At 45.0% G+C, this 23,722-nt stretch overlaps 1 protein-coding gene across 1 annotated transcript in view; it reads left to right on the top strand.

Moving 5' to 3' along the window:
• Window positions 1–23,722, top strand: part of TXNDC5 (thioredoxin domain containing 5) — a 600,564-nt gene that overhangs the window by 168,767 nt on the left and 408,075 nt on the right. The window contains exon 3 of the mRNA XM_044065418.1: window positions 10,044–10,149. Coding sequence (XP_043921353.1) covers window positions 10,044–10,149 — 106 coding nt within the window. The remainder of the gene's footprint in view (window positions 1–10,043; window positions 10,150–23,722) is intronic.

Here is a 23,722-nt window from a genome sequence, read left to right as displayed (position 1 = left end):
TTCTTCCCTAACCCTCAAAACAAGGGGGAAAGAATTCTGCGCTCACTAGACGTGCACAGACAGCTCTGGTATTACCTAGACTGTACTAAAGCTTCAGGAAAACTAACTGCTGGTCAGCTTTGCCCCAGGGGCAGAGAGGAAGCACATTTCTAAGCAAACTATCTTCACATGGATATTACACTGCATCTATTTCTGCTACATATTTCATGGGAAACTACCCCCTGAGTCTGTTCGTACCCATTCCACTAGGGCAGCCTCCACTTCCATAGCATTCTTGAGAGGAGTCCCTACCAGGGACATCTTGGAAGCTGCCCCCTGGACTTCTGTCCATACCTTTACTAAGCATTACCATCTAACTCTCTTCTCTAAGGCTAGGGCAGTGTTTGCTAAATCAGTTCTGCAAGGCATGCTGACCCAGGCCTAAGTCTATTACTAATCCTACCACCCCTATCCTCAGCTTTGGGAATCCTCTTACAGGTGATGACTGCAACAGTGAAATACAAACAACATAGTGCAGTTGTGTGCACTTACCATAAATGTAGATGTTCAAGTGTATTCACTGTTGCAGTCCTGGTTTCCCTCCCTCCTTCCCCCTTATGTCCTCTTTTCTTAGGGAGACATACGCTTCTTATGATGGCTTTTTGCCACCAGGTCACCCTTAACATATTTCCTGGGGCTCCTGACTGGGTTAGGGCAAGAAAAACTGATGTAATAGCACCGGCTGCCTTGCTTTATAGCACTGATGACCGGACGTCAGTCAGCAAGCGACAACAGCTGACACAGAAAAACATTGACTCTGGTATTCGGGCCGGCTGAGGGCTACCACAGCAGGGATAACCCACAGGTGATGACTGCAACAGTGAATACACTCTAACATCTACATTTATGGGAAGTGTACACAACTGTACTTTCTGGGCTCCCCATCCTTCTTTGGGGGGACCTGCCTTTCAAGCTATGGAGAGGGCTTTGGCCTCTGCAGGCTCCCAGGTGGTTTCTCCCCCATCAGAGTCTTTCCCCAGGATCCCCTCTGGTCCAGAGCTTCCAACAACCTCCTCGCTTGGACAGCAAGCACGGACACTGCAGGATACCCCTCCACAGGGCCCTACCTCTTCCAGTTCCACCACAGAAGCCCTCTCTGAGGATGTGCTTCAGAAGAGGTCCTGTAAGAGGAAACACCTGATTACCCAGAAGAATCTCTCACAGAAGACCTGGATTTCGATGACTGGGAGGGTTCCCCCTGGTCACCCCCCAGAAGTCATCTCCTTTGGAGACATTCTCAAAATATTAAAGCAGGGGGGTGACTAGAAGACCCAAGACCCATCCTGTGCTTGCCCATGTATCTCTTGGGTGACCCCGCTGGCTGACACTCTTATCAAACATCACCCAGTGGGCATGGAAACCCCTTGATTCTATACAACCAATCATCAGGAGACCAGATAAAATACTTTTAGCTCTGGAAGATCATTAGCATTGGGCCAAAGGTTTAGTGGTACATGCTATGGTGGTTACGGCAGCCACCAAGAAGGAACTGGTGGAAGAATGTTCCACTGTTTTATCCCCCTAACTGAGATTCTGGGGCAATGGACAGATTTGGGAAGCGGGTCTATGCTTCTTCATCCTTTGCCTTGCGGTCATTGAACTTTTTGGCACACTTCACTAGACTTCAGAGGGGATCTGATCAGGAGCTCTCTGGTACCCCTGCGGGAGCTTTGTGTGATGTTCAGGATAAAGTAGCCTCCCAGCTTGCTACCCTGCAGGAGGCATGCCTGGATGCGCCTGTGAGTTTGCAGAGCCATTCAAGTCTTTTTGTTCAGCACTCTCTAGGGCCAAAAAGGGAAGTGCCGTCAAAGTTAAAGATACCTTAGCCAGGTGTGAAAAAGATGGAAGAACTCTTTCTGCGATGGGCGTATGTTTTTCCACTCCCCAACACTGCTATTCCAGGAACCAGAGAAGTGGGAGAATGTGTTTCAAGAAATCCCAGGACTCACATGGTAATGACCCCCTTTGGTGCAGAGGGGGGTGCTATAATGGAAGACTCTGATCACACAGCAGAGGTGGGCTGCAAAATCAGGGTTCCAGAGATTTCTCATAAGGTAAACACAACCAGCGCTCCTGAAGAGAGGCCAGATTGCTTGCCTCTGGAGGCAGTCGGCGGAAGACTATCCTTGCACCCACTGGCCTGGCAAAAGATAACCACAGATGCTTGGGTGCTAAGGTTCATTAACAGAGGTTGCCATATTCCTTTCGAACTGACCTCAAAACCAGGATGAAGGATCCCCACTGTTTACCCATTCAGAGGGATCATGCAACTCTGGGAATTCAAAAGCTGCTAGGAAAAAAAAGTCATTCAAGAAGTCCCACCAGACCAGATAGGATTTGGATTCTACTCGAGGGTCTTTTTTTGTACCAAAGTAGACAGGGGACTACAGACCAATTTTGGATCTTGGTGTTCTGAATCACTTTATGAAGTAGACGAAATTCTGGATGGTCATGATTCAGTCTGTTCTTGCCTTCTTAGGGAAAGACTATTGAATGTGCTCTGCAGACCTCCAGCATACATATTCCCACATAAAAATGGACAAGTGCTCCAGGAGGTTCCTCTGCTTCTGGCTGGGGGCCAGTAATTAGTTCTAAGCCCTGCCCTTCAGTCTCACCACAGTCCCCTGGTTGTTCACCAAATGTATGGCAGTGGTAGCAGCTCACCTGAGACTGCATGGATTACCGGTGTTTCCATATCTGGACGAATGGCTGCTTATTGCCTCCACCAGGCATCCACTCAAATAGACAAGAGATTTCACCCTACACACTTGCTCTTGTCTAGGGATAACAGTAAATCTCGCCAAATCTCAATTAGGTCCCACCCAACAGTTGGAATTCATAGGAGCCAATGTGAATACGACCTCTTGCATAGCTTCCCTTCCTATTCACAGACTGCAGAAAATAAGATCACAGGCAGACATGATTCTGTCCATTGATAATGCTCCCACATTACTAGTTCTACAGTCACTGGGATAGATGGCGGCAGCCATCACATTAGTACCTGTAGCAAGATTCCACATGAGGATCCTACATCCTCACTTATCCTGTCTCATTGCATCCAAATTACCAGTCATTGCAAGAAGGATTTATTTTGGTGGATATCATCCATGGAAGTTCTTCTGGGCCGACCATTTTGTTTTTCTTCCCTAGGCCATAGTGACCATGGATGCCTCCTAGATCAGGTGGGGGGGGGGGGGGTGCATTTTCAAGGAAGGACTATCCAAAGCTCTTGGTCCCCTTTAGAGGCCAATCTGCATGTCATTGTTTTAAAACTGAGGGCAGTTCACTTAACATTGCAATCCTTTCTAACTGTCCTCCCTCAAGGAATGATCGCAATTCAGTCAGATAACATGTCAGTAGGCTGGTACAAAAACAAGCAATGCGGAACCAAGTATTACACCCTCTGCTGAGAAACCCTTAGTGTGTGCCAGTGGGTGATCTCTTCAAACTGCTTTCTGACAGCAACGCATATCCTGGGGAGCTCGAACATAGTAGCAGACAAATTGAGCAGATGCATTTTCCTGCCTAACGAGTGGTCTCTCAATCCCAGAGGGGCAAAGGAGATTTTACATAGCTGGGGTCAGCCTTGCTGCAACTTGTTTGCATCCCCCAAGAACAACAAGTGCAGGAGCTACTTCACCCTAATCCCACCTCAGGGGAAGTCCCCAAGAAATGCTGTCCTTCATGATTGGCCCTTGGGACTACTGTGTCTTTCCCCCCATTCCTGTAGTACCTCTTTTCGTAAAGAAGGATATAAGGTTGAAGAGTAAAGTGATTCTCATGGTCCCATTTTGGCCTCTACAAGTTTGGTTCCCCTTTCTTTGGCCTTACCTACTTCAATGTCCATTGACTCTGGGCCCAGATCCAGATCTTCTTTCGCATCCTCTGGGACTAGTTCATCCCAGTCTCTCAAATCTCAAACTTACAGCTTGGTTGCTCCAGTTCCATTGATTGGCAGGCAAAATAACATATCTTCCCCTGTTTGGAACATTTGCTAGCTTCTCATAAACCTTCCACAAGGAGACCCTACCTCAGCAAATGGAAAAGATTTTCTGTATGGGCACTCTAACAGACTTGATCCTTTCTCAGCTTCAGTTAGAGATTTTGGAAATGTTGTCTATGCTGTTCGAACAAGGAGCTTCTTTTACCATCAGAGTTCAGCTTACTGCCATTTCAAATTTTTATAATGGTTTTGAAGGAAATCTTTAATTTTACATAGGTTGTGCAAGGCCTTTCAAAAGGGAACTTTAAGGTTAAAGCCTCCTTGTAGAGAGCCTCTCATTCCCTGGGATCTTACTATGATTTTGCAATCCTTGATCCAATTCCCCTTTGAGCCGACTGCTGCCTGTGATTTGAAGTTTCTCTCATGGAAGACCATTTTCTTATCAGCTATTACATCAGCTATGAGGATTTCAGAGATTCGTGCATTATCTTCTAAACCTCCATACTTGATTTTTCATAAGGACAGGGTGTCACTGAGAAACCAATCCATCCTTTCTACTAAAGGTTGTATCAGAGACCAACATTAATCAGGTCATTGAATTGCCAGTGTTCTTCCTTAATTTTTCAAACAAGGGAGAATGCTGCTTATATGTATTGGATGTCCGCAGACAATTGCATTTTTTTACCTCAACAGAACTAGAGATTTCAGGAAGTCCGGAGTAGTTATTTGTTTCCTTTTCCAGTACTTCCATGGGTAAATCAGTTTCTAAGCTTACATTATCTAAGTGGTTAAGAGACTGGATTATCTTTATCTACAACTGGAAAATTCTCAAATTGGCAGCACCAGTTAGAGCACACTTCACAAGAGCCTTAGCCACATCAGCTGTTTTTCACTCCAAAGTTTCCATGGACGACATTTGTGCAGCAGTGACATGGGCTCCTTCTCATACCTTTATTACTCATTACAAAGTGGATCTGGTCTCCAGGGGAAGTGTGTCATTTGGTTCTATCGTACTCAGAAATATCCTTCCATAAGGCCTTCCAAAGTTCAAGGTAACTGGGAACTTTGTCCCATCTAGCAAGGATAAATGAAGATTGACACCCTGACAACATCAGATAACTAAGTTATGTACTCACCATAATGTTCCATCTGTGTTGGCAATCTTCATTTATCCTTGACACCCCATCCTTCTTCCTCCTCCTTCAGACTCCCTTGAGGAACTGACCATAGTCATGGCTATTTGCTTCCTCATGTGTAACATTGGACATAGCCTCTTCAATGGATATACTATTACCTTTAGCTAATTTGTTATAGCTGCAAACTCAATTTGAGGTAGAGAGAGGCATTCTGGGTAGGAACTTAGTTTAGGAGCTTTTGGCTTCCGTGAGCTGTTGTAATGGTCGAAACGGTTCCGAGACTTTGAACAGAGTCCCATTTGTCAAGAATAAATGAAAATAAACAACACAGATGGAACATTATGGTAAGTACATAACCTCTTTTTTATTAGACTTGCTGTACATTTGCTAAGGTTGTGGAGGATGGGAAAGTTGTTTGTTGCATGTCTGAATTCGAGGAGTGTGCATATGTTACACATTAAATTTTAAGGAGAGAGGACAGTCTAGGACTTACAGGTGACAGGATTGGGAATTTGCTTATTAAGTGTTAAGCTATTGTAAGAGAAGGTCTAAAGTCTATAGCAGCAGAACTGTCCGATGGGTATCAAGATCACTCAGCAGAAACTTTCACAGGCTGCTAGATACCATTCCCCTATCCCATGTTGTTATGCCATGCCTAACATTCCCAGGCTACCTTAATACTTTTTGTAATAGTTGATGTTGGTACATTTATTCCTTGCCTTCCAGTGCTATTTTTTTAAAAAGTTTTAATTCCCTTTTGGATCTTTTTGACTTATTTTATTGGACCTAAACCTGCCCTCGTGCTCCTGCAAGAACATTTTACATAACTGAAACAGTAAAAACTATGCTAGGCTTCTTTGTTTCCCCTCCAGCCTTTGTTGTCAGTATTTTGAGAAATTTCTTTCTCTGCCTCAAATTTTCAGCTTTTTTTTTTTTTTTTTGCCTATTGAGTTTTGGCCACCTTCTGTTTTTGCTTCCCACCCAGGACCTCACAGCCAGCATACCAGCACCTGATTAGGCTTATATCCAGGGAGAAGGAACCCAGATACACCAGGGTAGGGAAGAGGCCCGTGGCCCATTTGTTTTTGCCCAAGAATCTTGACTGGTCCTTGTGGATTGTTTCAGCTTTGCAGATTGCTTCAAGGCATCCTTCATCAATGCCTTGTTTGATGACTCTTCCTTCTACGAGCTGAAAGTTAGATACTCTAACAAGCAGTGAGCAAGACTGGAAAATACTGTTTGTCATAGGAGTGAGTTTTGCCACCCCTCAACAGACCTTTTTGAGGAATCAGAAGGGGAGGTAAGCACCTTTTTTTTTTTTTTTTTTTTTTTCAGAAAGTCGCCGCAGTCTTCTCAGGACTTTCCTTCAGAAGGTTTCTACAGAGGACAGGGGGAATTGTGATGGACACTGTCCATGGGGCAAGGGTTGTCTGCAGAATCAGTCTATGGGGACTTTTCCAGTGGGCCCCTTCAGCAACTGTCCTACTCTGGAGGCAGTCTGGGGTAGCTTAGCTCTTGGTTCAAAAGCTTGGGAGGCCATCACCTTGGATGCATGGATGTTAAGTTGTATCCAGAGGCTATTCTATTCTATTCCCTTTTTTAGAGGTTCAAAACTTTAGTCACTGGCATCTCCCAGATGTTCCACCCCATCAGAGACTGCAAAAAGCAGTAGAAGCTCACAAGCTGCTCACAGTCATCTAAGAGGTCCCGCCACAACAGCAAGGGTCCAAGGTCTTTTCGAGATTTTTTGGTATCAAAGAAAAACAAGGACATTTGGATTTAAGCAAACAAAGTGCATGAAACGGACCAAATTCTGTATGGTCATGGTGCAGTCCATCTTACCTGTGCTGAGGAAGGATGATTGGATGTGCTCAATAGACCTCAATGATGCCTACCATCATATAATAGACAAGCACTCCAGTAGGTTTCTGCGCTTCCAGCTGGGAGTCGGTCACTACCAGTTCAGGGCCATGCCATTTGGTCTGACCACAACCTCACTGGGTGTTCAAGTGCATGGCAGTGGTCACAGCCTGGCTTCGGCTTCAAGTGCATTATTGATCACGGCCAGAAATACCTTACTCCATCTACGTGACCACTTGAGTGTTGCGGTTAGTTACCCAAAGTTGTGCCTACAGCCTGTTCACGTATTAGAAGTTCATAGATTATCATTTGGATATGGTCGGTCAAATTGCCAGGCTTATGAGCTCTGGCGTGTTCAGACTTTGTGCTAAGGTTTTGTCGGTGCTTGCAACCTTGAAGCCTCCAACTCCTGCAATTATGAAAACCCCTGGGCTATATGGAAGTGTCTGTAGGCTTTGGTCCCTTTAGCCAGATATTGTATGAGGGCTCTGCAATGGACTCTGGCTGTTTAGTGGTCTTTCGTACACATCTAATGGATTTTCCCATATGACTGACGAAGGTGTGTCATGACCATATTTGTTGGTGGTAGCAGTCTCCTGTAGTAACCAACGGGAGACCATTTGTTTTTCTGTCTGTCTCTGCCATGGTCACCCTGAACACCTCCATCCTGGACTGTGGGGGCATTTCGAAAGGAGGATGGCTCAAGGGTCCTGGTCTTCTGTGGAGGCTGACATTCACGTCATTGTTCTGGAGAGGAGTAGTCCTTGCATTGCAAGTTTTTCAGGATGCCTCTCCCAGAGGTGTGACTTCAATACAGATGGACAATGTATGTAGTCTGGTATCTCAGGCAGGGGGATCATGTTTGTATACCCTTTGGGAGGCCATGCGGGTTTGGCAATGGGCAGTTTTTCACAGTGGTTTCTGGTGGCAAGATGTTTCCTGGAGAAATCCAGCACTCTGGCTGACAGCCTCAGCAGGAGTGTTCTGCTTCTCCACGAGTGGTCCCCAAGTCTGAGAGTTGTGGCTCGCATTTTTCGGCACTGGGGCACTCTGTGTTGTGTCTTTCCACCAACACCCAAGTGCAGCGGCTATTGCACCTTAATTCCTCCTCTGGGACAGTCTCCCAGGGATGTTCTAATGTTTGCTTGGCCCCCAGGACTTTTTAGTTTTTCCCTCAGTTCCTTTGATGGTAAAATTTCTTCAGAAGGCAGCCCACTGCAGTGCAACTGTGCTCCTCATAGCACCTTTTTGGCCTTGTCCGGTGTGGTTTCCCTTCATTTGGCCTCTTCTAAAGTACCCCCTTGGGTTCTGGATTCCATTCTGGACCTCATTCCTCATCCAGCAGGTCTAGGTCCCCCCAGTCTTCAGACCCTCAAGTTAACTGCATGGTTGCTCCAGTTCCCTTGATGGCCAGATTTCACAGGCTTTCACAGACTGTAGTTCACATCTTGCCTTTATCTCAGCAGCAGTCTACTAGAAAAGTGTATTCCAGTAAATGTATATGCTTTGTACTTTGGGCAGAGTCTCACGAACTCTACCCTTTTTCTACTCCCTTAAAATCTAGTTTGGATTTAGTTTCTTCTATTAAGGTACAAATGGCCGCAGTAATGTTTCTCTGGCTTCTCTCAAGATTTCCATGGCATTTCTCAAAGGTACCTTTTTGCTACATTCCCCCAGTTTGGGATCCAGTTCCCCCATGGGATTTGACTTTTGGTTTGCAGATCCTTGCAGGCACTTCATTTGAACTTCAGCTACTTTTGACTTCAAGGTCTTGTCTTGGAAGATCTTATTTTTGGTGGTTGTTACTGCAGCAAGGAGGGTGTTGGAGTTGCAAGCTCTTGATTTTTTTCCTCCTTATTTGGTGTTCCACAAAGACTGGTTATGTCTTTGTACAAATCCTTTTCTACCCAAGATAGCTTCTGAGAATAACTTTAACAGTTCTCTTCATCTAACTGTGTTTTTTCTCAATTTCTCCAACAAAAGTGAATATCTTCTGCATTGTTGGGATGTGCACAGGCAATTGAAATTGTATTTGGACCGTACCAAAGCCTTTAGAAAATCCAGTTACTTATTTGTCTCCTTTTCAAAATCCAGGCTGGGCTCACCTGTGTCTAAAGTGAGTTTATCCAATTGGCTATTAGCATATCTTGTTTTCATATTCTTTGAAAGGTAAGACCCACACAAACCTAAGGGTCATTTTACCAGGACTCTGGCTACTTCTACAGCTTTGTTTTCTAGAATATCAGTGGCTGAAGTTTGCATAGCTGCTTCTTGTTTAGCATTATAAGCTGGATGTTCAGTCAAGATACAAGGTTTCCTTTGCCTGCACTGTATTGAGGAATGTCCTCCTTCAGTTCCTCCTGAGGAGGATTTTTTTATGGCTAGCGATTCTGCCCCACAGGTTGAAGCCAGATGGAGCAATCAACATCCGATACAAAAGTTATGTATTTGCATAATGAAACCTGTGTTGTCTGTCTTCATCTGGTTCAAACATCCCCCCATCTCTGCCTTAGTTTGGTATGGTGAGCTTTCCTTTCTGCGATGGCCAGGCAGTGGAGGAGGTCTGCTCCTTATCCATGGAGTCCTGTGTCTTCCTTGGTTTGGGAACTTTTGTTGTAGGTGGTTGACATTGGGCAAACTCAATATGAGGAATAGGGTGAGAAGCAAGCGGCTGTGGGTTAGGGTGCGGAGGATGATGAGTTTGAAGTCTGAAGGAGTTGGCCTGTGTTGGAACCAATAACCCACAGGTTGAACCAATCTGAGATGGACAACATGGATCTATCATGATGGTAAGTGTATAACTTTCATTTTCTACTTCTATTCACCCTTCATTTTATGAATTGTTACATCTACCCACAGCATCTTTCATTTTTATAAAATAACTGGCATCACTTGAGCTATCCTGACATGTTAACCTCTGAATATGATTGATGTCTTCTAGTTTTTAAGTTTAAGCCCTCATTTAAGAATATTATATAAGATGCTGTTGTCCATTTACTGATTCTTCTAGGTAAATTGTTTTGCATTGAACTGTTTGTGTACTTCTCCCAAAATTGATCTTTCAGTTTAAAAATGTTCATACCTGGCCAAGAAGCTGTAAAGTACCAGGGACCACGGGATCTGAAGAGCTTGGAAGACTGGATGTTGAAGACATTGAATGGGGAACCTGATGTAAGTTTTTTAGTTTTGGTTACACAGTCTAAGTGGCTTTGTATTGCAATGTTCTTTATTTCCATTTTGAAAAGTACCTGCCCTGCACCCCCCCCCCCCCCAACAAGAGAAAGAGTGGTATTCTGTGCTAGTGCTGGAGATTACCTGAGATCATCCTGCATCTTACTGACTTGGATTGTAGTCTACTCATGTTGCATGTGTAGAAGGCTGTTCATATTGCCGTGGCTTCTGTGTTCCTTAAAAGATAGTCGTTTTGAAGTTTTATAAAATGAAAGTACATTTTTTTCCAGGTATTCAAAATGTAATATGGGGACAGTTTGGTTTTAATTATGGAAGGAGTCCGTTAAATAGTAAAACCAAGATTTGATGACATGGAACGACTGCCCACCTCATCTGTTCATTTTTTGGATGAGGTTATCCACTTACAAGAGGAGGTCCATCCTTGTGCTACAAGCATTAGGACCACTTGCAAGCAAAGTTTTCCCAGGCTACAAAACACCTCCCCCATTCCCTTAATGCACCACAGTGCCAAGCCTCTCCAGATATTATTTTCTCTGCCTAACTCAAAACATGGCAAAATGCCCCCAACTGATTTTTAGTTTTAATTAAATGTTTCCATCAAACTGTTAAAAATTAGAATTTCTACCTGTGACTTTTTTTGATACCTTTATTGTATCTTTTCTGTCAGTTTTTTTGTTTTATGCTTAGGCCCATACCTTACTGCACCAGGATGCAAGAATGTTTGTTCCATAAGTGTGCTTGTTACAAAACAATTTCTTCCCAACCAGCAGCCACAATAAGTGCCTATACCACAAAGTCCACAAGCGTTCTGTTTTTTATAGACTCCAGTAGAGTGACTGAATTCAGGGAAGCAGCATTTAAAATTTTGTTGAATAAAGAGCTTTGCTTTAGTAGCTCCCCCCCCCCCCCCACTCTGTGCCATCTGGCTCATGTTATACCTCCCCTTACATCTGATAAACTTCCAGACCAGGAGTATCCACCTCCCGTGCTGCCTTAAAGAGGAAACATCCTTCCATTAATTTCTGTGAACTGTGTCTCTTTTTGAATTAACTGACAATCGGTTTCAGAAATTACAGTAAATCCCTGTTGATTCCTTATCTTAAGCTATTATGATAATTGCAGTGGTTATGGTTGTAACTGGCTGGTGTGTCTCCCTCTCCTTATCTAAGTCTAGGCTAGCTATATTCAGATCTGCTTCTTCTGCTGCCTTTCTTGTAGACCATATCAGACTGTCAGACTCTCTATTGAGGGTTTAGGATAAGGATCTTGGTGCCTCACCCCCTGCACTAGAGATGTGCTATAGTGTTTCTACTGGCTTTCATTTCAGACTCCGCTTCGGTGTGTGCCTTAAGTTTTATGACTGGCACCAACTGCTAACTTACTAGTACTGACCCCAAGAATGGTGACTCTGATGTTAGGGTCTGATTTAATGCCCCATAGCATGACATTGTTGCCTGTAACATTTGTGGTTCACTTGTTATGTAGCTGCCATCAATTCTGTCAATGCTTATGATGGTCTTGGCATCACTGTTGCATACTGGATGCTCAGAGCTGATATCACTGGTGTTTTGGCATTGTTGTGCCAAGCTTGGTCAACTTTTATGCATTCAGCACTGATGATGTCAGCACTGATACATTCATCCCCAATGTTGAACCAGGCTAACACCATGCTGCTGCTCCCTTTTGAAACTGTATATTCCACTTGCACTGCCAGCACCCTTATCTGATATGCCTGCTTCTGGGCTGTTGACCTTGCAGACAGACATTTTCCAGCACGTCAGAAGTATTGCAGCATCTGTGGAGCCTTCCCAAGATAAGTTCTTTACCATTGAAGTGCCAACTTCTAGTTTCCTTAATTACCCATTGAAGAGGCCCCATAAAAGCCCTGTGTAAACCAAGCATGTTGACTCCCCTCTGGTATCCACAGACTTGCATGGTACTGAGGATATCTGCTTCTCTATCTGTCTACTTCATCCTAGTCGAGGGATTTATGCCAGTGGCAAGTGGGGTCAGTATACCTCTATTGGCCAGCATGTACTTGCCGTAAATCCAGGCAGCCCCAGGCCAGTAAGTTATTGGCCAGCCAGTGTCCAGTTGCCCATCCTGGGTTACCTGGGATAGGTCTGAGCAAAAGCTGGATGTAACATTGGATCTTCTTCCATTTCACTGTTGTGGTTACATTAGTGATCGCCTGTCATCCAGCCAGTATACCAAAGCCTTAGCTTGTTTTAAGGTATGTTGTACTACATGTATGCTCCTCGCGTAGCATAGGGCATAAAGTTGACGTCTGGATGTACCTTCTTCAGAACTTCTCTCCACCATTCAAAATGATGTCTGTTGATCATCTGTCTGAACGTCTGTTCCATTGCTGGTTCACCAAGCCATTACAGATAAGTGCCTTGTTAGGATTCTGTTTTACTTATTTTTTTTCATATTGTTGCTTGTGGGGTTTCATGTCTTCAAAGATGGGTAAATCCCAATGTGGGAGACAGATTCCCATAAAGACCACCATAAACAGTGCTTTTTTTTTTTGCCTTGGCACCTCACAAGACCATATGTCCTGTTCTGTTCTATCTGTCAGGCCTTTGTACCTAAAAACCCTTCATAGTAGACTTTCTTCTTTGCCTCTTTATCTTGAAAATCAGCATCTTAAGCTTCTTGCAAAGGACATGGAGGGGACTTCCCCATTCGAGGGACAGCCGTCAGTGAAGAAGGCCAAGAAGCCTAAGCTGGTGTCTTCTGCTGTTTAGCCTCCCCCAGATGTTTCTTCCCAGGCGAGTGAAAGCCTGGAGGTTTGCTGGGCTTTTATCGTTGGGTTCCTCTGCCATCACCATGTTGGAGGATGGCAGGGATCTGACTTTAAGCAGTTCTCGTTTGCCGCCAGTGCATACAGACACATTGTGCAGTGCTCAAGGCTTCTTGTCGGTTAAGTGAAGTTTTGTTCTTAATATTTTCTATTGATATTTAAAAATTTTCTACTTTATAATCTTATAAAACTCCTCCCTTTCCTATTTAGTGTTCAAGGGTGTTAGATCTATTTTTACCTCTTCCTATCTTTTCTGTCCATTCAGGCAGAGGCCCTTTCTTAAAAAAATAAATAAGTAAAACTTTATATTTTTATAATTTTATAGCTTTTCTTCATTTTAGGATTGGTTGCCTTTGGGCATATTGTAATTTATCTTCATGGATAAGCTAACTAGATTTAAGAGGTGGTGCTGAGTGTGATATGAAAATCCCACATTCAGACGCACATAAGTGTGTGTATTGTTTGGAGGCTACCCACTTAGATTCCCCTTAAAACATCTGCGAGGATTTCAGTCCTCGGGCAGTTCATGAGTGTAGAAATGTTGATTTTAAAAGGGCATCTGCTTACCCAAGTTTCTTCTTCAGGGGCTCAACCCCCCCCCTCGAAGAATTTGCAAGACTCCAAGGCAAAAAAGCACTGACTTAAAGAATCCAGGGAGTCCTCTGAGCCTCGTACAAAAATCGCTAAGAGTCAGATCCAAGGATGTCAGCACCTGTATCTCTGTCAGCTTCCTCTGATCTGATGGACTTGATGGCTCCAAGTGAGCCTACTTCCAGACCGAATACCTCTTCGGATCCTACCAGTTTGGGTCTGAACTTTCAGCCTCTTTTTCAGGTCCGCAAGTCTCTAGATCCGGGATCTAGTATTCATTTGCCTTGGAGATTCATAAGATTGGTGTCTCCTATGGTGCCAAGATTTTACAGACACCCAGACATTCAAGACTTCCTCCGTGGCTTCTTCCAGATCCTCTAGGAGCCTGTACAATGACATGGACAAGATGGTTAGGTCCATTGTCAAGGCTCAGATCCAAATGGGGGTTCTTCCAGCTCCGTCCCCTTGTGGATCTGAGAGAGTCCCTACCACTTGTTCTTTTTCTGCTTCTATGATCTGTATAGCAGTTTCGGAGTCCCTGGACAGCAGCATACTAAGGGATTTGGGGTTGGATAAGGGACATTTCCTTCCTCAAAGACCACCATGACCTTGATTACCTCTGCTTCGAGATCTTTCGATCAGAGTGAGTCCCGGGTCTGTGATATCGCAGCTGGATCCAAGAGGGGTTTGGCTTCAATTTTGTTGGATCTTTCCCTCCCCCTTGGAGCTTCAGCTCTTGACAATGCGGGTCCAGTTCTGTCCGAGAGCTGGGGTTCTGGGGTGCTCCTTCCTTCTTCCTCTGTAGCTTCGGCTCCGAGGAAAGTGGGGCAGGGTATCCTCGGGACCTTCAGCTTTCCAAGTTTTAGAAAAGGCTTTCTCTGCAGACAGAGAGCTAAGAACCCTTTGACTTCTACTTCTCCCTGTGTACCTGCATGTGATGTGGGCCTTCCACGTTCCATTTCTGTCCAGGATCAGCCTGCCTGTAAAGACCTCCAAACTCTTCCACCTGAGGTGGTCCCTTCCTCTTCCGGGACGTGCAAGAAGAGACACTTGGACTCCCCTATGGAGTCCCTCACTGAGGATGCAGACTACGATGAGGGAGAAGGATTCCCCAAATCAACACCGAATGTCTCCTTTGCAGACATCTTAGAAATTTTAAAGCAAACAGGTGGCTGGTCATCCAAAAATCCTTCTTCAAAGGAGTCTGTATACTTGGAGGCCTTTGAGGTAGGTCCGTCTACATCTTGGGTAGTCCCCCTAGCGGATCCTCTTGTAGATTTTGTTCATGCATCGGGGCTGGAAGGAACCTGACACCATAGAGCCTGTGCCAAAATTACCAGATCAGTCTTCAGGGGAGAAAGAATCTTATTTTGGAGCAAAGGCATTTCCTTTTGTGCTCTGGTGGTGGCAACTGCTACCAAGAAAGAGCTCACACAGAAGAGCTTGACTGACCACCCACTGAACAGGGAGTCCGGAGTGCTGGACAGGTTCAGGAAGCACACATTTGCCTCTGACTTTTTCGCTTAGAGTGCTTAATAACTTGGCGCATTTTATTCGCCTACAGAGAGACCTGGTAAAGGATGAGTTCTTGGCAGAGTGCTTGCCTAAGGAAGAGCTAGATAAAGTTTTTCCAAAGCTGACCACTCTCACTCCCCTGGCAAGCTCTTCCATGAGGCTCATTTCCCATTCGGTGGAATGGTCCTCAAGGCCAGCTGGCACTGGCATTACGATACACAGACATGCATGGATGAGGCTTTGTGATTTTGCAGAGCCCTTTAAGGTGTCTCTTGTTAATGCCCTTTTCGACGGGTCCTCTTTGTTTGGCCCATCAGTAAAGGACACCCTGACCTGCAGCTTGCAAGAGGGTAATCCCTTGTCTGCCATGGGGATCAAGTTTTCCACCCCTCAATGAGCCTATTCTAGGAATCAGAGGGGCTAAGAAAACTTGGTTCCAAAAATCACAAGATTCCTTTCCTGATCAAAATGGAGAGCACTCTTCCAGAGGCAGAAGAGGAGGCTTTAATGGGGGACACTGCCCTAGAGGCAGAGAGGCCCCTTTCGGCACTCCTGAAGGGCTTTCTGACTGTCCGACTCAGGAGGCAGTCGGGGGTTGTTTTTCCTTGCACCCAGGCACCTGGACCCAAATAACATCAAATGCTTGGGTACAAAGCATAATATCCAGAGGCTACTACATTTCATTTTCTTTCCCTCCTCCAAAGGTTCAAAAGAAGCTCCCCAACATTTCATACAGCCAGAGAGAGTTGACAGCTTCAGAGATCAAAAGATTACTGCAAAAGAGTCATCCAAGAAGTCCCAGCAGAATTGACAGGAGGATCTGAAACTTACTTTTGTTTTTTGGTGCCAAAGGAAACGTGACCTGAGGCCTATCCTAGACGTAAGCAAGCTCGACTTGTACATTTAAAGGAAGATAAATTGTTAATGGTTACAGTTCAGCCCATTCTTCTGTTACTAAGATATGTGCTGTGCTAATTGGATGTGGTGTGTGGACTTTAAGGACGCATACTATCACATAAAAATAGGCACTCCAGAAGTCACCTGGCCTTCCACATAGGAGCCAGTCACTTCCAATTCAGAGCCCTTCCCTTTGGACTTGCTACAGTCCCCTGGGTGTTTACCAAATGCATGGCAGGGGTCGCAGCTCATCTACGACTGCAAGGGTTTCAGATACTTCTATATCTGGCTGATTGGCTCCTAACTGTCCCCACCCAGCGTCAGCTTTGTCAGGCCAGTGACTGTCTGCATCAGGTTTCCCATGAACCAGGCATCACCATAAACTCAGACAAGTCACAACCATTGCCTGTTCAAACCTTAGAATTCATTGGGGCTCAGCTGAACTCAGTTAAGCAAGTAGCTTCCTTGCCTCACCATCGCATCAATACTTTTGACTCTTCAGGTACAACATATATTATCTCATCCATCTCCTCTTGCCAGATTGATTCTACGGGCCGTGGGATCTATGGCAGCTGCTATAGTTCTAGTACCTCTAGCCAGATACTATATGTGCATTCTACAATGGACACTGGCTGTTCAGTGGTCAGTTCTGCATCCGTCCCTGTCTGTTCCTGTCAGAGTGACCAGTGTTTTCAGATGCTAGTTAGAGTGGTGGAATCGTTCTGATCTTTTGGTAGGCAGACCTTTCATCCTTCCCCCTCCAATATCCATAGTGCCCAAAAACTATTCCCACCTAGCGTGGTTGGGGGTCATTTCAAGGGGAAAATGATCCAAGGTATGTGGACTCCCCTAGAGACTAGATTGCATATAAATGTCCTGGGGATGAGGACTGTCCTATCATTGCAAGCCTTTCAGGACACACTACCTCTGGGAACTATTGCAATTCACACCAACATGTCAGTCTGGTATATCTGTAAGCAAGGATGAACTTGTTCATACCAACTTTGCAGAGAGCCCCTGACAGTTTGGGAACGGGCGATTTCTTCACACCACTTTCTACTTGCAACACGTACCGGGGAAGTACAACATTTTGACGGACAGGCTCAGCAGGTCCATTCTACTGCCACATGAGTGGTCCCTCAATCCATCGGTAGCGAACAAGACATTTGACTGTTGGGGACTTCCCTGCTGCAATCTCTTTGCATCCCCGTACAAGTGCAGCAGTTACTTCGCTCTGATCCCTCCTTCAGGGAGTTCCCTGAGAGAATGTCTAGTCCACAATTGGACCCTTGGTCTCCTTTATGCTTAGCTTCCTCTTCCACTGATTCCAAAATTTCTGCAGAAACCCAAATGGTTGGAGTACTGTGATCCTTATTGCCCTTTTGGCCTCATCACATTTGGTTCCCCTTCCCCTTCCTCTGATCTCACCTGAGATATCCTCCATGGATGCTGGAATCCAAACTGGGCTTTCTTTATCACCCTACACTAGGATTCCATCCAGATCTCCCGACCCTCAAATTAACCGCTTAGTTTCTCCAGTTCTCTTGATTGCTAGAGGGTCCAGGTTTTCCTCGCCTGTCAAAGCTATCATTCTAGCTTCCCAGAAAGCTTCCACCAGGAGGATATATAAAAGCCAGTGGAAAAGATTCAGTTCTTTCATTCCTTGAGACCTTATTTAAAGAAGGATCCAGTTTTGCGACTGTTAAGCTCCAGTTAGCAACCATTTCCAGTTTTCATTCAGGATTACCTTTAAGTTCTACAGCTTCAACCAGAATATGTAAAGCTTTTTTCAAAAGTGTTTTTCTTAGGCCTCTGATCAAAGACCCTACTCCCCCATGGGATCTAACTAAAATTTTGCAAGCGTTGACCCAAAAAACATTTGAACTGGCTAATGATTGTGACTTTAAATTTTTGTCCTGGATGTCAGCCTTTTCTCATTGTGATTACCTCAGCAAGAAGAGCTCGAGTTGCAGGCACTGTCATCTAAACCTCTATACGTAATTTTCCACAAGGATAGAGTTTCCCTACATGCTTAACCCATCTTTTATGCCAAAAGTGGCCACAGAATCTAACATAAATCAGAGCATTCATTTACCATTGTTCTTTCCGAATTCTAACAAAGGAGAATATATGATGTTCATCGTGTTACACTGCTGCAGTCATTACACTTGGGTTATCCTGCCATCAGACGGTACTCCAATCGGCCTGAGTTCCAAAGTCTTGGTCCGGTGTCGGTTGCTGTTGCCTCGTTGCTGTCACCTACTCCCTTACGTCAGTGCGACAGGGGTATATAAGATGCAGCCGCCATTTTCTTCATTCTTTCTTGCTGCGCGGTGCCCGAAGCAGAAGCAGTTTGCAAATGCTGGTCGGCCAACTCCTGAGATTTTCATTCCGAATCCAGAACCAAAGTCTTCCACAAAGCTAAGTACCCCGTTGGGGAAACTTTTTCTTGCCTCAGACCGATGTCAGCAAAAGTTTAATAACTGTATTTCTTGTGGGAAGCAAATACCTCATAAGGATTTCCACTCCTACTGTATCCCATGCCTAGGCCCAGACCACGACGTCACTGGTTGTCTGTTTTGTGCTAGGTTCAACGTCTGTTTGATTTTGCCCGACATTATTTTGGCAGAAAATTCAATTACACCATGCCGTCGGAACTTCTGACGACCGGAATACATAAAAAGCTCAAAGTCAAGGGCAGGCATCCGAAACCCAAAACTGACGACAAGGCCTCTTCTAGGCCGGTCGGCGGTTCTCTGGTTTTCAGCGAGGCGCCAACGCAGCCCCTGACGACCGCTTCCACAGACAGCCTCAGACTCCCACATGGAGCTGGCTGGGCCTTCGGACGCTCTAGTTTTTCAGCCTACCGAAACTAACCCTTCAGAGGGAACCGAAGTAGGTGAACAATCCACAGCCTCAGATGATGTTTTCAGACCTACCCAGTTAACCATTAAACCCTCTGCTAAGTCTAAGGCCCCCTTAAAAACAAAGAAACAGATACAGCATTCTCCAGGACAGGCTTCCATGCCTAAGAAACAAATGCTCAAAATGGCCGAAGACCTAATCACCCTGATCGGGGGGGGGGGTCCCATCCCCCTCCTGATAAAAGGCCCAGACAGGATGCAGACTATGAATCTTCCGACCAGGTGTCCATTTCTTCAGATTCATCCTCAGACCTAGGATATTCTTTACCCCCTTATGAGGATTCTGATGCTGAGGAATCAATTCCATCAGCCTCTCCGCCTGAGGACTATTCCTTTGGGGAGACCTTACATACCATGAGGGAGCATTTCCACTGGGAAGGCCAGGATTACTCAGAATCCAAGAAAAGGCTCAGAGACTTCCTTTTATTGCCTCAGCACAGACCCCTTGCCATTCTGCCAGTGTTGGATATTGTGAATGTGTACACTGAATCCAGCTTAAACTCTGACTCCTTACCTTCAGCAAAAAACCTAGTTCCCACTGACAGAGATTCCAGAGCATTAGACAGATGGGGAAAGAAAGTATATACGCCTGCAACTTTAGCAATGAGAGCCTTAAATTGCCAGTTTCACATGTTAAAATATCAGCAATTTTTGATGTCTCCGTTGAAACAAAAGATGCTTCCAGATTCAGATCCTCCTAATTTTAAAGAAATGTAGGATTTATTGCATGCAGCTGAACAAGTGGGAAAACATACTTTGCAATGTGGATTTGATTCCTTAGAGGCCTCCTGTAGAGCAGCAGTTACAGGCTCTGTCATTAGAAGGCATGCTTGGTTAAAAGAACATACATTACCAGATCATGTTAAGGCAAAATTATTGGATGCACCCGTGCAGCGGGATGTGCTGTTTGGAGTTAAGGCAGAGGAGGTATTAAAGAAGATGGAGGATAAGGCAAAATCTATGCAAATGGTGAAGGATTTCTTACAGGTTCAGCCTCCTCGTTTTAGCAGAAATTGGCCAACTAAGAATTGGTCCTTTCCAGTCACAGACAGACCTCAAGGGGGCAGATACAGACGTCCAAGAGGTAGAGGTCAAGCACAAGGTCCTTACAGGCCTCGACAATGGGGTACACCAGGCCAGATAGAAGGGGAAGATGGGCCACAACCTTATAAAAAACAGCCTCAATGACTTCCCACTACAGCTGCCAAACAGCTCTCTTGGCAGCCCCCTTAGGAGGAAAACTGGCACTTTTCTATCACAATTGGCATTGCATCACCAAAGACAAATGGGTTCTCAACATTGTATCTCAAGGTTACAGGTTCCACTTTCACACTCTGCCAAGGTTAAAAGGAATTACAAATTTGCCACCAAATCAATGGGCAGAGGCTCAGACAAATTACAGCACTCATTGACATGAGAGCTATTCAAAAGGTACCACCACAGGAACAAGGACAAGGATTTTACTCAAGACTCTTTCTGGTTTCCAGAAAGAACAAAGCCTGGAGACCCATTCTGGATCTTTCTTCTCTAAACACTTACCTGGATGTTCCAAAATTCAAAATGTTGACATTACAGCAGCTTCTTCCCATGCTGGGCAAGAAAGCTTGGCTCGTGACTTTGGACCTCAGGGAGGCATACCTGCATGTCCCTATCAGACAAAATTGCAGAAGATACCTCAGCTTTCTAGCTGGTTCAATGCACTGTCAATTCCCTGCACTGCCCTTTGGCTTAACTACTGCACCCAGGGTCTTCACAAAGTGCCTGGCACCAGTAATTGCATTTTGCAGGCAAAAAGGAATTCATATTTATCCATACCTGGACGACTGCCTGATTCAAGCGGAGAGCAAAGACATTCTTCTAAAGCATCTGGCGTTCGTAAAAAAAAGTTAGTTGCCTGGGGTACACAGTAAACGAAAAGAAATCAAAACTAGTGCCCTCACAACAGATAATATTCCTGGGTGCCAGCTTGAACACAACGGCCCAGATGGCTTATCTCACATCAGACAAGCAAGGACAACTGACTCAATACTTTCAATTGATGGCAACAAAGACCCAACTCCCTGCAAGAAAATTTCTGCAGGCCTTGGGCTACATGGCATCTTGCATACTACTAATTCCATATGCCAGACTGCATATGAGGAAACTACAATGGTACCTAAAGAGTGTATGGTCTCAACACTGTCAAAGTTTGGAAACAGTTATACCACTTATTCCTTGCCTTCAACAGGAGTTTCGATGGTGGGCTCAAGCTTGTCACCTCAACAAGGGACAGCCTTTTATTCAACCCACAGCCAGGCAAACACTGACAACAGATGCATCGGATTACGCCTGGGGAGCACACATGGCAGGAAAATGTATTCAGGGCGAGTGGCCCACAGAGCAAAGGCATCTTCACATCAATCAAAAAGAGATGCTAGCTGTACAAAATGCACTTATAGCTTTCAAGGACCTGCTGCATCCAGGACAACTACTACTAAAGACAGACAACACCACAGTTATGTGGTACATAAGCAAGGGGGCACACACTCCTACCCCCTCTGCAGACGAGCCATGACCTTGTGGAACACAGCTCTTAACTACCAGGTTCATCTGCAAGCACAATTCCTGCCAGGAGAGCAAAACACACTGGCAGACTACCTAAGCAGAAACATCATGGATCCCCACGAATGGGAATTGAATCCACAAATATTCAAATATTCAGAATGATAACACAAAATTGTGGAGCCCGGACATAGATCTGTTTGCATCCCCAATGAACTGCCAGCTACAGAAATTCTGCACAAGGAGTTACCATCCACAAGCATGGAAAGCGGATGCCCTCTCATTCAGCTGGAAAAACCTGCAAGTATACGCTTTTCCTCCTTTACCTCTCGACCTAAGCAGAAACATCATGGATCCCCACGAATGGGAATTGGATCCACAAATATTCAAATATTCAGAATGATAACACAAAAATGGTGGAGCCCGGACATAGATCTGTTTGCATCCCCAATGAACTGCCAGCTACAGAAATTCTGCACAAGGAGTTACCATCCACAAGCATGGAAAGTGGATGCCCTCTCATTCAGCTGGAAAAACCTGCAAGTATACGCTTTTCCTCCTTTACCTCTCCTTCCAAAGGTACTCATAAAAGCCAGGCAAGAAGAGCCAAAGATGATCCTGATTGCACCAGACTGGCCATGCCAGCACTGGTACTCAGTCTTAAAGAACTTAGCACAAGAACCACCCTGGATTTTGCCTCAAATCCCACATTTGCTGACACAGCACAACAATCAGATACTTCACAGCCAGCTAAAGACCTTAAACCTAGCTGCATGGAAAATTCCTTAGTCAAGCAAGCAATGCCTCTCTCCAAAGCTGTTATGGATGTCATTCTGGAGGCCAGAAGGCCTAGTACCAGGAAAGCCTACTTGGATAAATGGAAGAGATTCTGTGCCTGGAACCAGGCGCACAGCCTTGACCCTCTTGTCCCCAACATTCTTCAGATACTTCAATATTTAACTGAGATGCTGGACAAGGGCCTCTCCTTCTCATCCATCAAGATCCACGCCTCAGCCATTTCTGCTCATTACAACACTGATCCACCAATGTTTTCTAATTCTATGCTCAAACAGTACCTCAGAGGGGCTAAAAACATAAGACCGCCCCGTAGAGCACCTACCCCAACTTGGGACCTCAACTTCGTTTTGGAAAAATTAACTTCACCTCCTTTTGAGCCAGCTAACACAGCAGAATTAAAATACATCTCTTGGAAAACTGCTCTGCTACTGGCAATAACATCAGCACGAAGAGTTTCAGAATTACAGGCACTAATGGCAGTGGAACCTTTCCTCATTTTCAACCAGGACAGGGTGTCTTTAAGAACTAACCCTATGTTTATGCCAAAGGTGGTGGTATCAAGTGTGGCTCTAAATCAAACTATTCACTTGCCAACTTTCTATCCAAAATCTCAGAACAAAGGGGAGAGACTACTACATTCTTTGAACATTCACAGGCAGTTACGCTTCTACTTGGACAAAACCAAAGCTTTCAGAAAATCTGAGCAATTATTGGTAGCATATGCTACAGGAGCACAGGGAAGAGCCATTTCAAAACAGACCATCTCAAAATGGATAGGGCATTGTATACGTTTCTGCTATACTCACCATGGGAAACCTGTACCTAGCAACATTAGATCTCACTCCACCAGGGCAACAACCACTTCAACTGCCTACCTCAGAGGAGTACTTACCAAGGATATTTTGGAAGCAGCAACATGGAGTTCTGTGCATACCTTCAACAAGCATTACCATTTGCCTATACTCCAAATCCAGAGCTGGCTTCGCCACTGCTGTGCTGCAGGGCCTTATAGCCACCCCTAATGCCTTATAGAACCAGCCTCCCTACCTCAGCTTTGGGATTCCATCCAAGTGTAATGACTGCAGCAGTGTAACACAGTGAACATAGTACAGTTTTGTACCTACCATAAATGTAGATGTTAGAGTGTAAACACTGCTGCAGTCCAGGTTACCCTCCTTCCTTCCCCTCTTACTTGCTGATACCTACTTATGCCTCCTACCCTTTACTACCTATGGGGAGTATTTGCTGGTAACTGAAAGTTGTTGTTTTCTTTTCTTATGTATGTTTTATCAGCAATTTGAATTGCCTACCTATTTGGGGGCACCTGACATCTGGGGCAAGAAAAACTGAAGAAAATGGCGTTGGCTGCATCTTATATACCCCTGTCGCACTGACGTCAGGGAGGAGGCGACAGCAACCGATGCCGGACCAAGACTTTGGAACTCAGGCCGACTGGGGAACCGCCTGACAGCAGGATAAC

The sequence above is a fragment of the Protopterus annectens genome, chromosome 3.part0, assembly GCF_019279795.1.
Source record: "Protopterus annectens isolate FY-2018-M chromosome 3.part0, PAN1.0, whole genome shotgun sequence".
Classification (NCBI taxonomy): domain Eukaryota; kingdom Metazoa; phylum Chordata; order Ceratodontiformes; family Protopteridae; genus Protopterus; species Protopterus annectens.
This window is presented reverse-complemented; position numbering and strand designations above follow the sequence as displayed.